At 44.1% G+C, this 18404-nt stretch overlaps 1 protein-coding gene across 3 annotated transcripts in view; it reads right to left on the reverse strand.

The window, feature by feature from the left end:
- rbms3 (RNA binding motif, single stranded interacting protein) overlaps positions 1-18404 on the reverse strand; it is a 267760-nt gene that overhangs the window by 190759 nt on the left and 58597 nt on the right. The window contains exon 1 of one of the 3 annotated variants that reach the window (XM_061092597.1): positions 2640-3780. The exons of the other annotated variants lie outside the window; for them this stretch is intronic. Coding sequence (XP_060948580.1) covers positions 2640-2714 — 75 coding nt within the window. The 5' untranslated portion in view covers positions 2715-3780. Of the gene's footprint in view, positions 1-2639; positions 3781-18404 lie in introns of those variants that run through there. 3 annotated transcript variants of the gene reach the window in all.

Consider the following 18404-nt stretch of genomic DNA (forward strand, 5'->3'; position numbering starts at 1 on the left):
AGAATCAAAGTGACTGCCATGTGATTTGGTCGACTGTGAAGTGAACCTGCCGGCCAAGGCCCTTCTCCTCTCGCTGTAATCGAGCCATCAATGATCATTAATGAGAGTGTGAGATCTCCTCAGCCTCTCGGCCTCATCGCCCGACACTCTGGCCTCTCTCTCTCTCTCCACGCCTCCCTCTCTCTCCTCTTCCCTCTCTCCCACTGACCCCGGCTCCGGCTCCATCATACCAACCCGGCGAGGCCACAGGCGATGCTAACTAACCATGAAAATGAATATGAACGCTGGCTGCTGATTTATAAACGGAAATGCTCGCCGCTCTCGCCCCCCCGCCGCTCTCGTTTGCATGACACCGGACCCGACCCGCTCGCTCGAGGATGCATCAATCGCTGACGGTGGCGAGATGGGATCTGCGCTGACCTTGGGAGTGAACTGCAGCATCGGCGGAGGAGGAGGAGGAGGAGGAGGCCGGGGCCCCTGTTGCTACAGAGCAGGGAGGCCGAGAGCAGGAGGGAGGGTGGAGAAGAGGAGGGAGGGAGGAAGGGGAACGGAGGGGCATACCCTGATTGAGAGGGCCCCAAGATGAGTAACTCTGCGATATGAGAAGGGGGAGGGATGATGGAAGGAGTGGAGGAAGGGGGTGAGGTGGAGGTGGGGGGGAGAGGGAAGCCATATGGCAGCAGCACAAATGTATTAAACTATAAATCAGGCGGAGCTTGTGGCCTGCAGGAAGGTTTCCCTGCTGGAGTCACAGAGGCTCAACACACAGCTATCGATACATCGATGCTTCTATTCATAGATTATTTATTGAACTTTTCCCCTTCTCGTAAATTCCTCATTCCATGTTTGAGCTTTTCTAACTTGCTATCGAGTTCTGTTTGTTAAGCTGCCGATACAAACAAGCTGAGTTTGTAAACCAATGCTTTTTTTCCCCCGATACCTTTCGTATGGGAAGATAGGTTTGTGTTTTCCTCCATGATTCTGAGTTAAACAAGACTTTTCCTGATTAAATATGAAGTAGAGTTTGAAATGTTTCCTAATCGTGATCAGGGGTTACAGAAATAAATAAAAATGTGGAATACGGCCAAAATGGCCACTAAATGCAAAATAGCAGGCTTCCTGTGGTGGTTTTCCAATTGCAACTGAAGACTTTTTTGTTTGTCTGGTCATGATACAACTGTGTATTGATTTTTGTGAAGATCGGTCAGTGTGAACACGTTCCGGGGGTCTCGGGGGGCACCACTTTCTAACTTTCTGCAAATTTTGGTAAGAATTTGAGCATGGTAAAGCCCTCAAAAAGCCAATTAATTTGCCTGAATAATAATAATAATAATAATAATCCTTACAATTTCAATAGGGCCTCACCTGACCTTTGATCAGTGCTCGGGCCCTAATTAAAAAAGCTAAAATGTTGCATTGAACAAAAGGACAGAAATAGAAAATTTTGATTAAAGAAAAGTGCAAATGAAGATGATTTGCAATATATGTGTGGTTAGGGTTTGACTACTATAAGTACTAATATTATACTGAGAGGCACTTAAGTGGCTGGTTGAGACCTGACTATTATATACTGAAATACACATACATATATATAGGCTTGTTCAGCCTTTGCCGTGCATCACCCCATCACAATGATGGGCAGAAATGAGTGATTCACATGTGGTAGAAAAAAACGGAGTAATCCACCAAAAGGCTTCCCTGTTAATCCCTTGATGATGTCTGGGTAAAGTGCCCAGCCAGTGTCCTGGCAGCCGCCCGGGTCCAGGCCTGAGCCTCCCTCCCACAGGCACTGATGCATGGTAGAGCTCCAGCAAACACAGGCAGCGTTCCTCCTGCCTGCTCTGCATCACACACCCACGGACATCGCAACAGAGAAGGAAGACTTCTCCTCTTTGTAAAACATAACAATATGTGCCTTTTAGTGAATCATCAACTTCATAGATGAATGTTTTATTTGCCTTCTCAGAGAAGTGCCACTCGAGCGTTGAAACACTGGCCTACATTCAGCCTGCAAACGCTTCACCAGTAAATTAAATCTCGCTCCTAATCATTTGTTTTATTGTGTGACTGCCGCACACAGAGCTGCCTGTCAGTTATTTTTTACAAAAGCCTCCAACATCCGCAAAAACATGTTTATTGACATGTGAGACAACACGGCATCCGCAGTGTGTAACATCAGGAGCTCAGGAGTTTACAGGTGAAGGATGGATTGGACGTGACTGGACAGCTCCCAGTAACGGTCCAGTGGGCTGGACCAACAGTGGTCCAATACCTCCGGCCTTGATCCCTGATCCCTCACTTCAGGGACACACACACACACACACACATGCACAACCACACACACACACACGCACACACACACTGACAGAGACATCTAAACTGCAACAAGGCACCTGCCATCTGAAACCATCACAGCCAAGGCCGGCTATCCATCAATTCCCATCTCCACTCAGGGATGAGAGGAGGATGAATGGAGTGCAGTGGAAGGGGAGAGAGGTGGGGGAGGGAGCGGTGGTGAGGGTGAGGTCGAGGGTTAGGGTGAGGGAGGGAGGGAAGGGTGGGAGGCAGGTGGTAAAGTAGTGTGGGAGTAGATGAGTGGGTGAAGAGAGAGAGAGAGAGAGAGCAGAGGAGCAGCGTACCTTGGTCTGGAGATAGTGGGGGTAGTAGTAGGTGTACTGAGGGTACATTGGCTGCTGCTCCAAGCGCTTGCCCATGTAGCTGGAATCCTTAGCACAGAGGCAGGGAATGGTGACACCGGGTTGGGGGGGGCTGCCAAACTGCGAGCAAACGGGATGGAGGCAGCGGAGGAGGGCGAGCGGTTCCTGTCTGCGCTGTCCGTACCACTGAGCCGCGAGCCGGTGGTCCTCCAGGGAGAAGGCAGGGTCTGCGTGGGCAGCCGGGGACAGCAGCGTGGCGGAGGGTCCGGGGGATCGGAGGGTCCTGGGGATCGGGTCCGGGGAAAGCCTGGGCTCACTCTGTCACTCTCTCACTGCTGGATCAATTGCAATATTTCCACAAGTGCTCTGTGAGCGGCCGGTGTCGGAGTGTGACCGGGTAGGCGATGGGTGAGGTGGAGGAAGAGGAAGGAAAGAGAAGCGGTGCAGGTGGCAGTGGCTCTGGCAGTCCTGTAAAATGTTGGAGAATGGGAGAGGAGGAAGAGGAGGAGGAGGAGAGAAGGAGGAGGAGAGGGATGGCAAGGAAAAACGGGAAGAGGACGAATAGGTTCACTTCTCTATTTAAGCTGCTTCACTCCAGTCTTTTTTGTGTGTTGTTGCCTGGGCTTTAATCTGCCTCTCTCTGAACCACACTGTGAATCTGACTCGCTCTCACTGCCCCTCTCTCTCTCTGTTTCCCTCTCTTGCATACACACACTCTCCCTCTCTCTCTCTCTCTCTCTCTCTGCTCTCTCTCTCTCTCCTCTGTAGTCTGATCCGGCAGTGGCTGCGTGCTGTCCTGTTTGACAGAGAGGGCAGATATCCTCAGCACCGGTTGCCGACAGATGCACGAGAGAGAATAGGAGCCGGGCCACGGGGAGAAGCAAATCTCAGTCTGTGGGAGAGATGTGGTCGGTCGAGCTAGAGCGAGAGCACAGAGCGAACACAGAGGAATGATCCTGGTTCCTGAAAGGATGTGGCAGACGCGTGTATTCAAAAAGAAATCCACCGGTCGGTTAGTCAATCCACTGGGTTCCAGTTAGAGGACGAGTGGGGAAAAAAAAGCCACAGTGACAGAGTCCCAGGTGTCCAGTGGAGAAGGAGTCCCTCGTCTGCGATCCTCCCTCTTCCTGCTCTTGTAAAATGTGTTCCTTATTTCTTCCTTGGCTCTCTCACTCCTCTAAGCAGCTTGCCTCATTCTCTTTCCCTCTGTCACACAGTTGCTCTCTCTCTCTCTCTCTCTCTCTCTCTCTCTCTCTCTCTCTCTCTCTCTCTCTCTCTCTCTCTCTCTCTCTCTCGCTTGCTCGCTCTTGTGCGTGTGCTTTCTCTATCACTCTCAGCCTCCCTCCCTCTCTTTCTCTCTCTCTCTTTCGCTCTCTCTTTCTCTCTCTCTCCTCCTCCAATACTGACAGGGTGGTAGAGGGGGCTCGTCCGAGGCGGCGAGCAGAGCAGCCGCCTCCTCCTTCCTTCTAGCCCCAGCCGGTAGGAGGGTCCTCTCAGGCAGCTCCGAGAGAGAGAGAGAGAGAGAGAGAGAGAGAGAGAGATCCAGACACAGACCAGCGGGCTGCAGTGTTTCCACAACCAGGGAGAACGTAGGGAAGAGGAGGCGAGGAGGAAAGGATGGCGGCAGCGCGAGGAATCGATTCCCCCTACTGGCTGCACATGGAGCTACCACTTGGAAAAGACTGTCCTAAAATAAAAACCTAACAAAATATAACCTGAATCGACCTTAAAACCAGTTAAGTTTCAAGGAGCAACTTTTCACAACCCATGAGTTTGTGTTACTTAAAAAAAAAAGGCAATTTATTGGTTATTTAAAGCTATTTTTATATTTTTATGAGGAGCTTATCGTAAAAGAGAAAATTAAAGCATAAAAGAGTCTTTAGGATTTGATGTGGATCTCGTCTTTCACTGCTCACTTGTAAAGAGCAATAGTAACACTGTAATAATATGAGAAGGGGATGAGCTGAAGTCTCCAGTGATGAGAAAACCACTTCCTGTGCAACACCAAACACTGGAGACACACAAACCTCTTCTGAAAGACCACAACTGTGACCGAAAACAAAACAGAAATGTGTGTTTGCTTGATCTCAAGTGACTTTACTCACGTTTCTGCAAACACAAGGATGTAAAAACATAATGCTCAGAAACGCATGATCCCTTTTTTTGTCTCACACTCTCACACAAACAAACACACACCCACGCACGTAAAGGAACTGACCTAAAGTCCTCACGGTTGACTCAGTGATGCTGAGGCCACAAGTTCAGGAGCCTCATTTTTCACTCAATTAGCATTTCAGCTTGGTTTTCATTTAAACGATCCGCCGTGAGTCCCGCAGGAAGCTGCAGCGGGAAGAAAAAAAGTACCTACACAATGAAATTACTGGACTGAACACGATTATATTTTGGCAATTTCCACGTCTGAAAATAGAGCCGTGACTTTGACGAGTTTAGGTTTCGTATTTCATCTGTTACACTTGACAGCGTTTCACAAAAAACCCGCCGAGGAGGCTGACGTCTCCTTCTGGAACAATAACAACCTAATTACACATCTCCAGTGCAATTCTCAATTTAAGTGAGTTCAGCTGTAGAAAAATACACTTTCTTTACCTCAAACTATGTTGATAATTCTGTGAATTATAGGAAGGGCTGTACGGGCTCCGTTAATCAATCACAAGGAAACTAATGAATAACATTTTTTTAAATATCGCAGGACACATTACTTTCAAACTGAAAATCCAATCCAGACTCACGACTCAGTATAAATGTCATATGCTTTTTATGAGAATTATGGGTCTAAAAGGCCCAGTGCATAATCAATACCAGCAGAAGAATCCAAGGGACTAAAAATATACAGCACGAAGGAAAAGGGCAGCCGACAGCTTTCGAAGAGGAAAATATAATTATCAAACAAGTTAGTTATCAGTAGAGAAGAAATCCGGCTGATATCTGTGGTGGATTTACCAGATTAACAACCTCAGGATCCACTACACACACAAAACCTCAGTGTGTGGGCAAAAGCAGGAAGTGAGAAAAAAGTCAAAGGGACAAAGGTCGAAGAAACAGAAGAAGAGATACAGAAAGAAAATGTAAGAAAGACACAAGGAGACAGAGAAGCAGGAAAGATCCATATGTCTTTATTATATGTATAAGGTTATATTATATAGATCTGCTTGGTTTCACCCAAATTGTGTCTACCTGCAAAGTTTATTGCAACAAATATATATATAAAAGGACGACAAATACAAGAATAGGGGAAATGAGCCACTAACAAGAATAATTACAACAACAAAAAAAACGTCTTTAAACAGTGTGTTTGCAAAGTGCTGTATTAATCAGATTGTATCTACTGATTTAAAACGTCTGATAATATCCAAATGGAGCTGCACTAGTTCATGTATTAGTCAGTGGACAGAAAACTATTTTGATAAACATCTAAGTAATTATTCAAGCAAAAATTTGTGGTAAGTTGTTCCTTGTCAAATGTGTTTTGATTTACGACGGCTGGTGAATACGAAAAATTGAATTCATATTATCTGTGGTGGTAGGAAAATATATTGGACAATCTTAGACCTATTGATTAATTAAATAATCTCCATAGTCAATTGTCTGTTAAATAATCATCAGTCAAAGTCCAAACCAATCTTTAATAGTTAAAATAAAACCAAAAGTTTCTTCCCTGATTATGGAATATTTTCTACTATGCATTACTTCTCATGTTTATTCAAATGAGTCGACACAGGATGGAAACACAGGAGAGTACCGTTACAGACACTGGTCAACTGAGCCATTAATATTCATAGATCCGACCATTAAGAATTAAAAGTCGGGAATTGAGACTTGACTCGGGGAAACTGAAGAACTTGACCTGTGGCTCCTCGGGCGACACCAGAAACTACCTGGAGGACGGGAGCTTTGAGTTCTCACCTGCCAGGTTACTTTAGAAAGGCAATTTCACAAAAGTAGCTGGAGAGCAGTAAAGCATATTGTATACACAGACCTTGAAGACGGTGGACGTGTGGGTTTTGGTGCTGGTGACGCTCTGGTCTGAATTAGTCAGAGTGTCACAGAGAGAAGTGAACTGCAGCCAGTTATATAACGAAAAGAGAGAAAGAGTCAGTGAGTTTTACCCACTTTTCTTCCATTACTTCTTTTACAAGGCTTTTGATTTTAGGACTACATCTGTATACATTTTTCTCAGTGGTAGAGAACCACTGTAAACCTGTGGGGTAATATATTCATTACCAAACACCTACGATACTAATTACACCCACAAACTGTATATAAAAATGGATGTAGATTCCAAGTCTGGAAAGTGAAGCCAATGTGGAAGTGTCAAATGACTAGCAGAGGGAGACTCCAGTAGTTCTTTATGGTCTCAATCACTAGATTCTTCAATAAAGCCAATAAAGTCAAATAGACTGATGAAAGCATTGTAGCACCGTCCAATGGGTGAAGGACCAAATACAGTCACTTCTTGTTTAAAAAACCAAGATGGCTCCAGACCAAATGCTTCAAAACAGCAGCTCAAGAACAAGAAAACATCAAGGGCTCAATATTTGTATATTACTTTGACCTTTAACTTGAAGGTATTCGTATAGATTGGATGTGTTACCTCCAGAAACAGTTTGCAGATTGGCTAGAAATGTTGTTACACCAAATCCTGAGTGAAGCCTGATCTTTCTTTCCAGTCGGTTCATCACCCTAAAGCTAAAAAACGGAGTCTCTTTGCTGTTTTAGAAATTCAAAGACCTGCACTGAGAACGGCTCACATGCACCATCTGTAGCCGGGCCCGTCAAATATTTTCAAAAAGCAAAGCTAGAGCCATCTGCTGCTCCTGTGTTCTCACGTCTCCCTCTGACGCCACCGTTCGTTCACGTTCTAAATTGAGAGCACGAGTGAGTCATTGACAGGACTTTAAAAAACGAGTACTATGAAGACAGCTGAGAGTGTATCATGCGCCTGAAGGTGTAAAGTAGTTATTCCTCTAAAGACTGCAAGCAACTCTACCAATAGAAAACTTCAGCATGATTACAGTGTTTAGGCTTTTTATTTAGAAAATTGCCTTTAGCTGATTTCTAACTGGAAATTTAGAATAGTAGTAAAACCTTTTTAGGTATTTCAGTTCTCAACGTCCATGGAGATAACAGGGATCCGCAACAGCTGCCCTTTTATTCATTGACTGCTCTGACAACAGCAGTTACTCTGTTAATGTCCTAAATCTCTATTTAAATGGGTGAATTAATTAGAGAGGACAGAAATATTACTGCACAAAAACACAACAAGCTTAGAAAGAGAACTCCAAGTTCTTGTAAACACAAAATCAAGTATTCCATCCAAAACAGAATTCCTAGAAAGTGTACAACCATGTCGCCCCACTGGCCGACTCCTCCTGAGGGCAAGTGCAACTCTACCAGTGGCTCCAGAAACCAAGAGGCTTTGTTTTCTGTGGTCTGCTGTCCTGTTCCGGGTGTTTCCCAGAAATGACCAGATGCTTGGAATTCGAGGGAAGTCTGGCGCAGCGCCAGCGGAGGGCTGGACGAATGAAGGAAGGAAGGGAAGGGAAGGAGGGAAGTGGAGTTAGGGAGCAGCAGGGCCTGGTGGATTCCTGGAAAAATACTTTTGCTTTTGGTTCTGACCAAGAGATCCAGAGGGTCGTCTGACAAGAGTAATGCAGAGGCAGTGGTGACCCTTGACCTACTGACCGGCCTCCCTGGGGCTTTGTTTTCATGATGAAGAGAAAGATGAATCGTCTCACCGGTCCAACTATGACGTGATAGAGACGCGTATGCTGTTGCAACACAGACACAACTATCGATCAAACATCTTTGTGTTTGTATTATTACAGCAAGTAGCTCAAGATCATCTGAGTTTCAACATTCTCTCCTGCAAAAATAACACATCTTCCCGGGCAACTGCCACATTTCCATTATGCCGTGGGGACACAGGCACAAGTGGATGAGGTGCAACAGGTTCAGAAAAAGACTTGCAGCCGTAGCGGCACTAAATAACACAAGGCTAACCCAGCTCTTTACTGTCCTTTAAGTGTTAGACATTTATGGGACGACCTTGTTTGGTATTGTTACAGTCTAATGATCTGTAGTGTTTGCCAGGTCTTGCTCTGTTGTTAGTGTCATGGGACCTTTTTCGTAGGGGTGAGTGTGAACCTGCAGGGTTGTGAATCTGAAAATCTACGGTGGCCCTGAAAAGAAAATGGCAACACAATTAAATTATAAAACACAAAATTACCTTCTAGCAGAAAAGGCTGAGTGGATGGAGGCACTGTCCATGTGTTTTGTGATTTGTTGTTGGCTTTTATTAATTGCTGTTGTGTTCTCTTATTGGCTGTTGCGTTTTTTTAATCTGCCTTTTTGTTTTTTTACTAGGCGTTGTTCTCATTTTTAGTTGTTGTTGTGTTTTCTAATTTGTTGTTGTCGTTTGTGATTTGTTCTTCAGGGTAATCACAAATATCCTCTAATGGGACAATTAACAAACTAACAAAAATCTTAGAAAACGTAACCACATTTTATGAGCATTGTGATTAGGAACTTAAAAACGTTGTAAACAGTTTTCCATACAACAGAGAGAAAAAGTGGAGAATGCGTCTTCATACTCTTTTCTTTTCCAAGTCCAATCCCATATACTGTAATAACTAATGTGATTATGTCTTTAACAAAGACGGAAATCAATGCAGCAGCTAAATCACCGTTGAACTCTGTATAGTCAGAATGACAAATTGCACGTGCTAAAAAAAAAACAGTCTTGAACTTAAACGATTATGCAGTCTCCAATCAGTCACATGCGCTTTAAGTAAAGATATATTATTGTGTTTGTAAATTGTGAAGCTGGGCCAAATTGCCCAGTAATGTAACTGGCTTCCATTCAAGCCTTCTCCCTAAAACGCTGTAACCGGAGACGCTGACCACACTGAGCGACACACAATGCACAAAAAAACTCCACCCACCTCCCCCAGTTTCTAAACACTGCGAGGATCCATCTTCACATTATGTGTGTGAGCTCAGCACATCTCTGACACACAGTTTCCTAATACATTCTTATCAGCGCACTAACGGATGACAGCCTGAGGTAATTCAACACTTTCCCCCTCTGAGAGTATAATTTTACACAGTGCAAAGAGCAGAGCGATACAGACGAGATATCGTTGCAGTGCACCTCTCCTTATTTTCGTTTCTTTACACATACAATGGTCTCATCACCTGGTTTTTCGGCCGTTAATCTTAGACTTTCGTAACAACGTGAAAAGGGCAAATTGAATCTGGACCACCAGCTCTGCGCCGAGACAGTTGATAAACACCAGGCAGATCTCCAGTGAGTCATTAGCTTCTATCACAACACAGAGGAGAGCAATGCAGGCGTAATGGGGAGGAAACATGAGAGCAGACGTGCATGAGTAAAAATGACTCACAGCACCCCCCCACTACACCCAACGAGGGACAGGCAGTAGACCTAAAAGAGTTTATTGACCACATTTCACTAGATCTCTGTACCAAATGTGAAATGTCTAAACAACAGGCCGACTCATTTCCTGATTCACGGGTTTCTGAGAAAAGACAGACGTCGCTGCAAATGATTTTGCAGAGGAAACAAGAGGCCCACGCCCAGGTCGGACTTTACATATGTGTGTGCATGCTAGTGGGAGGGTTTGCATTTTGCCTTTATGCATGTGCAAATGTGTGCGTCTGTTTGTTTTTGCTGTGAGACACTACATTTAAAATCACGTGGTGTATAACTGTCAAAGTTGTGTGTGTGTGAGTCTGTCTGTGTGTGTGTGTGTGTGTGTGTGTGTGTGTGTGTGTGTGTGTGTGTGTGTCTGTGTTCCTCTTAATGTGATTTTACCAAGAAAAGCAAAACATCTCAGAGGAAACTCAAGAGCTCACAGGAGGGTCAAGGATATTCTCACACAAAGGGTGGGGAAAAAACCTCAGTGGAGCACCGAGATCAGACTTCCTGTGTGACCTCATGTGAACCCCGACACAAAATACACCAAACTGCAACGGAAAAGGCGGCCATGTCCCTCCGTGAACCAGCTCCACTGCCACTGCCAAGGACAGCATAAAGGAGGATGAGATGATGCCAAGAAAATCTCTGCATAAAAAGGAATTACGCGCTGCACAGGCAGGAGAGCGAGAGTGTGAGTTTAAACAAAAGATATGTTCCTGTGCGGACCCGCTGAGCCAAAATATTCAGAATCCACATTCTTGTAGAATATGGGTAAGTCAGACCCCACAGAAAAATTGCAAAATGACACAGATTTGGAAAGAGGCCTATCAAAGCTTAATCACAGCACAGCGCTCTGAGTCTATGAATGTGCATTTTGTTTTATTTATTGAGGAAATGCCCCGAACGGATCCAAGTGCAAAGTCAGTCATTCTTATCAGCTACTTTTTTGAGTGTGCTTCTGCATTGGAAAATAAGAGGATCTCTGTGTGTGCGTGTGGAAGTTTTAAACAAAAATACATCTGCAACAGTCCCGAGCAGAAACTACATAAAGAGCACAAACCTCCGTGAAGCCACAAAAGTCCCTTTAAATTCAATCAGGCTGCACCATATTTCTCACAGATATCATTCCCAGACGTATTCTGCCCATATGCAGGTGGATCATTTTCATCCTTGTTATTACTTTTACATGTTTACATGGTGTAATGTTCAGGAAACAGATCAGTCCTCACACTGTCAACTGCTGCAGCTCCTCTTTTCAGCCTCCGTCTGAAACACTTTGTTTTGGCTCCTGTCTCTTTAAGGCCCCCCCTCCCGATAAAAACCGAGTCTACTCTGATTGGCCAACAGCATCAATCTGTTGTGATTGGTCACATGCTTCCAACGTGTTTGGTAAATATTAGCATCTATTCTCAATTTACTTGGCGTTTGTAAGGGGGCGTGTTAGACGCGCAGCTAGGATACATTACGCAAATGTGGGCCGTGTGACATCACGTGATGATGCAATAGTTTAGTATTCTGTGAGGAAGAGGAGCTCCCTTCACCACAGGCTTTGGCTCTTCAACTTTGCAAAGCTTTTAAATAAATTATAACCTATATAGCACATAAGAGCAAAGGTGAAAATTGGTTAAGCATCACTTGTCACCTTTGAAGTAAGTGAAAAATAAATTCCTGGACCCGCCCCTTTAAATCTGTGCCAGAATCTATTGGGCTCTTTCTTGGCCGATGTCCCATCCTTCTAAAAAGTTTTCTGGAAATCTGTAGTTTTTATGTAGAAAACAAACAGACAGGGTCGAAAAACATAACCTGCTCTGCTTGTGTGTGTTTGACTGTGTGGCAGTACTGGTGTTCATGGACGAGCCCGTCAGAGGCACACAGTTGGGGGAGTGAAATAGTGAAGCAATAAGACCGAGGTGCTGAAGGTTCTGCCCAGAGCCGATCGAGATTGGAGGCTGGACAAAGAGTTATAGCTACTAGGAAGTGATCCGTAAAGGCCTATGAAGCTCAATGCTGCCTGCAATTGAGGAGGATGGGATGGGAGGACAGCGGCGATGTTTTAAAGCACTGCTAAGCCAACCCGGAATGAAGTGAAATGACCACATGCCACACAGAGATGAGAAGTGAAAGGGAGGAGACGGGCAGAGTGAGAAACAGTGCAGAGAGGAGAGGAGGGAGAGAGAGAGAAAACAGAGTGTGTCGTTCTAAGAGGAATATTTCAGGGTGGTAAATGGAGCAGAACTCCATTCCAGCTCCTCTCTTAACCTCCCCCGGTGTCTCATCCTCTGCATGCAAAGCATGAAGCCCAGGAGACAAAGAAAACAGAGAGACCGAGCTGAGGAGACAAGCTTCAGGACAAAAAAACAAAAACAAACGCTGAATGAAAGACAAGACATTTCGCTCCTGCATTTCTCTTAAAATAACAGAAAACACACACATAGCTGCAGGTGTGAGAGTCTATTCCGTTCAGAATTGATAAAAGTGAGAAGGTCAGGGCTGTTGACCTCGACCACACAGTCGACCACCTGTCATGGCGCCCGCTGGGACGTGTTTCTGCTGCTTTACAGTTCACTCATTTAATTACACGTCTTCCTCGTGATAATTAACCTTTGAAGAGACAGTAATCAATGTTTTTATATCCACAGCAGAGCACATGACTCCTTTTATGTGAAAGCGGATACTCGTAGTGATGAGTTGACAGAGTTATCGCCCGACATTACAGTTCCGCTCGTTCTGCAGAGCTTTATATGGTTTCAGCTGCAGCCGGCGGCTCTGTTTTAAGGGCCCGGCACCACGTGGCAGACGGATAAAGTTTGTGACAAGCTGGTGGACACTTACAGATCCAGATAATTCCCTTAGGAGTTGGTGGAGAACAAAACCAGAGTTAAAAAAAAGGAGTGAATTACTCGAAAAAAGGTTCAATAACCAGAAGAAATGTCAAACAGCCTTTTAAAGTATAGAAGGTGGCCAATAAATTGCGTTTATATCTGCCGATATGCAACATTGTTTATTTTACAGAATAAACAATTCAGAAAAGATGTGCATTTATGTTTTTACGAATTCTTTTATTGTCTTTATTTACGTTCTACATAATCTTTTTTAAATATTTTTAGCTATTTATAATAAAGTTTATAGCTAAAAAAATAAAATATGAAACTATATTGAGTGATAAAAGTTTGATGACATCTTAGGAAGCCTTGACAAAGTATGTACACTTCAGCAGATAGTTTAGTGTGAGAAATGATTTCACTGCCTTATGTCTGTAACTGCATAAGCCTCAAACCTCCATGTCGGTCAGGCTCTGTTAGAGACTCCTGCACAGCTCGAGGAATAGAGTCATGCTTTCTGATTTGAGTCTGATAGGCCTTGATAAGCTCTTCAATTTCAGGATATGCAGTGTTTCCTCTTTAAGCACGCTCGCCATGTGCTACATACATTACACTGAAACTCAAACTTGGCAGCAAATCTCCGACATACAGTTCATTCTTTGGAACATTACCACGGGATTTGTATGGAGTAATACAGCCAGATGGCACGGAGATAGTAGAAACGAATACTTGACGATTAGGAACATTATGGTGCAACTCCACTGGGTAACATTTAGTTATCAGCGAGAGTCAGACTTTCAGGGCGATATACTTTGAGTCTGCCTCCTTGGTGTAATTAGTCGTACTGAATTCATCAAAGTGCAACAAATAAATGGAGCAAAGAAAACAGCTCCGGCAAACCCGGCGACTCTCACACAACAACGGCCGACTGCTGGGCCGGGATGAAAGGAGGAAGGAGGGAGGGTGTTGTACACAGGTTCTATCTTTCACACAACAAATAATTGTTTAGTGTTAGACGGAGGAGAGAACCAGCGTGACGCAGATAGAGGGAGAGAGCGATAGAACGGCCGCAGCAATATTAAACAACACTTTGAGCACAGGTGAAGAGACGGCTAACAAAATCTTTACACCTGTCAGCACTGAAGGTCAGATACTTTGTGATCCGCGGCCTATTAAACGACACTATTTTACAGCAGTAACAAAGTGTGCAATAACATGCGCCTTTACTTTATGTCCGTCAGTATAAGGCTTGACGGAGCCAACAGAGACGTGGACAATCAAACCCTCTCCTCAAACAAGGCTTGTTCAAGCACTACGCTGCCGCTGCCAACACCACGCACGGTGGAACCTTCAAAAACAACGATGCTGTCCAATAAATCAAACGCACCCTGACGGCTTAGCGCAGCCGCAAATCCACTTATAGCAACGGATTCAGAGACATAACATAAGATTTATAGCCGCACTGGCAAACTCATGATGATGTAATGCTCATTACGGACATTCAGTTCAGTTTATATCACACTTACTGTAATTTCTACTTTCCAACTTGTAAACAGAGTTCATATCATCATCCAAGACATCATGGGAAAGTCTGTTATCTACAATACATTTTATTTGGCTCTAAAAACATTGTTAGGAGTAATTAAATGCTGACATTTATTAGATATGGTGATATGTTGAGAAAGCACAAGATTACTAACCACTCACAAAGCCATCAACTTTTAACCTTTCTAGGCAGTGTGACAACCTCTGAAGAAAATACTGTTGTCTTATGCTTGTGTCTCTCGACGTTGTTTAGTTGTTGTGTATTTACTATGACAGCTGGACTATCCAGTATTTCAAGAGGTGCACTCACTGACTTCTGCCATCTTGTGTCGTCCAATGATGTAAATGCTCCCTGTCTCCCATCATTACCTTCACCCTCACATGATGTGGATGGAACACAAGGTCATGTTGTTACCTACACAAAGAAGGTTCATATTCACAGACAGTGGAATTCTTGTGGAAATGAGGAATGTTGATACTGGAAATAACTTTTTCTGGACATTAAGTTGGAAAAACAAGGAAGAAAAAAGCATGTGTAATTAATAACTCTACTTGCTGCTGCCTTGCACTGCTGCTACACATGCTTACTGGGATACTGGGACAATAGAAACCAGTGCTGATGCTCTTATCTCTACTTTTCCTGTTATGACAAGTGCAGCTCAAATGATCTATGGATGCTAATTGGTGAGAGAGGTGAGGAAGGCACAGCGATAAGCCACAGGTGTGTTTGAGAGGGGGGGGGAGAAACACCAGATGTAAAATGGCAGCTCAGTCTCAGTCTGCTCAGGGTTGATCGTGAATCGACACGGCTAAAGTGGAAACTACCGATGCTATGCTAAGTTCAAGTAAAGCATTTGATGGTCCACCAGGCATGACAGGATTTCTCCTGGCTGGTCCTTCTACGACAGTGCAATGACGCAACGCTGCAAAACACAAAGTAAGTGTTGTTTTAATGTTATTATATGAAGTGCGAAAGAATTCCAGATCCTCATGAGACTGTGACAGGACAAATTAGACTACGGCGATTCGCCACCGTCTAAGTTATTAATTGGAAACACTGCGCTAGGCAGGGAGTGGCCTTGAGAGACCCAGTGAAAAGAATGGCTGGCACCTGTCAGACGACGGGACACAGAACAGAGCTTAGTTTAAGTATCAAACAAAATGAAACAGCTTTGACAGGTCTGACGTGAGACAGAGCACCGGGCAACTGGGTCCACTGGTTGAAGGTAGAGTCAGAGCAACAATGTGCTGGACTCACTGGTGTTTATATCAAAATGTGGACTTTCTCCTGAGGTCATCGGTAGTTGTTTGTAGCGACAGCAAACAGAAAGATTCCATTTGGCTGCATCTGTGAAATCCTTATTTGTGTGGAGTCACAGTCGATTTTTAAAGTCTAACAATCTGGCAATTTTTAAGAGTTCAACTGTGTCATCAACAAGACATAAAATCAGCAAAATAGGATTTTAGAACACCCAGAAAAAGAACTGTGAGGCAACAAGTTTGGTGCATGAAGCTTTTCATCTGAGGACTTATATCCGGAATCTGTCTTGCACAACAACAACCTCAAGAAGAACAACGTGTGACCAATCTATTAATACACTTCTGACACACAAACAGACGGGGGAACAGCATATTAGAAACAGCTTTCAGTACAATACAAACCTAACACACAACAGCACACCCTGCCTCGTCTGAGGGGATCATGGTGCCGAGCTCGCACCCCCGACACACCCTCAACAGCTTCAGAGAATAACAAGATTGATAAAGGGAGGGTTTATTACAAAGCTCTTGGGCTGCATTGAATTTAATATTGTATTGTCTGGGATTTGTGGTCAGGTGTATTTTATCATACTATAACAGCTTGTCTATATTTATGTATTCATTGTTTTTCTAACTTCACACAGATTAATTTTTATTCATAGAAATAAAACAAATGCCGCATTTAAAAACAAATATAACCTGTTGCACAAACACACGTTTATTTTCCTAGAAAGGGCAAATGAATTAAATAGATCAATAAGTCGAGGGTGTGGCTGCACCATCGCCTCATGTCAAGTCGGGAGAAGCCGTGTCCACAGTCCAGACAACTGTAATAACAGAGAGGAACTTTCACGGTTGTGTTAAGCAACTCTGACGCAGCATTAATAAAATACCACGAATGATTCATTCGACAGGGGCTAAAATAGATAGTATTTCTCAGAAAAGTTCACAGCGTAAGTTTGCTTTACTTCTCCCATACTAGATAAGAATTTTAATAGGCACAAGCACTTAGACACAGTCTCCGGAGTGCATTGCAAGCTAAGTGGTCTGCAAAGATGCTGACATCGGTTGAAAGAATTGTGCGTTTTCTTTAACAGTGAGTTTGTGTGTGCGCTGCAACTAAGTAAAGATGCCTCAAAAGAAGCATTTCCTCTTTCGTTTGCATCAAAACCTGGTATTCAAATTAACATTTCTCAGGCGAAACTGTGATTCACTCCTGAGATTCATCTGCTTTGTGTGAACGGACTAAGAACATTGGGAATGTAATGTTCCAGCAAAGTGGTTGTGTTCAAGTGTTTCACGGAGAATGTTTGAGGCTGGAGTTTCGGAATGAGGAAATAAATGCAGGGTCATCCCAAGTATGCAAATAATAAAATAGGACTGTGTGAAATGATTGTGTGGGGGTGCGATCCCGTGTGGATGTAGGCATGGGCCTCACGGCTTTATTAGAATCGTCCAGGCCTCAACGTCTCCTCCGTTCCCATACGGTTCATGTTCACCCGTCGCTCATGCCCATATTGCATGATTACGCCGAGGAACAAGTATAATCAGGCGTAATGCTTTACAGATGTTATGGCTGTTTTTAAAGCCAATACTACAGCCCCAGGCCTCCATATAGGAAAACCCCATCTGTGCAAAGCTATCAATGTGTGTGTGTGCTAGTTGAGCACCAAGATATGATCAGAGCCAAACATTAGGAATTAAGGTCACATCCACGGCTCAGGATATGTGATTTATGTTCCCCTGCTCCACCCAGTCATTGACTAATCACCTGAAGAGAAAGAAACAGGTGCAAACTGATTCTCTGAAGAGCGACTTCACAGATGAGATGTTTCGAATTTGCCATTGAACGTGGCCAAGAAACAGCACTAAGCCCGCGATGACACCTAAACTATGACGGTGCACATAATCCCAACAAGAGAAGACACCCGTTTAAATCCCTCTTGGATCTGCCAGCACCCTTCCTAATCCACCCTCTAACATCTCCCATTGTGACCAACATCTCAACCACCAACTGCCGCTAAAGGAAGACTGGAGGCAAACCGCGGCCAGGAATCTGCATGGACCGCCCGCTCTTGTGAAATAGGAAATGAAACATGCAGAGGGCTTGGAAGCTTAGTCAGATTCTGGGTATTCCTGTGGTCTGGCACTCAGGCTTCTGTGGCCGAGGCCTTTAATTCCTAATGGTGGAGAACGCCAAGCTCTGGTCACGACAGGAAATGCCTGCTAGGTGAAACATCCGCCCAAGAACCGCTCATTCAAAAGTGTCAAAAACAAAGAGTTTCCTCACAAATGTTGTGCTTTCTGGTCATGAACTGTGTTTGTTGGTTAGAAACCAGTCATAGTATTGAAAGGGTAAACTCGTTTTGAAAACCTAGACTGAAGTTATTGTGTTTGTTTTGATTTACTCTGAAGTTTATGAGACAGTATTTATGGAAATAAAGATTCAAGACGGAATGTGTGTGTGTCAGCCAGGACTTAAGGGTTGTGTGTGTGTGTGTGTGTGTGTGTGTGTAATTGAGGTAAAAGTTTGAAATAATCATGATATCGATTTGAAGTCTTATCGCCCTAATTGACAACTTGTCATCTAGGACTGGGCGATATAAGACACATAAAACCTGTGTGTGTGAACGTTTGTGAACGTTTGGCCCAGTGACCATG

The sequence above is a fragment of the Limanda limanda genome, chromosome 19 (genome assembly GCF_963576545.1).
Source record: "Limanda limanda chromosome 19, fLimLim1.1, whole genome shotgun sequence".
NCBI classification, from domain to species: Eukaryota; Metazoa; Chordata; class Actinopteri; order Pleuronectiformes; family Pleuronectidae; genus Limanda; species Limanda limanda.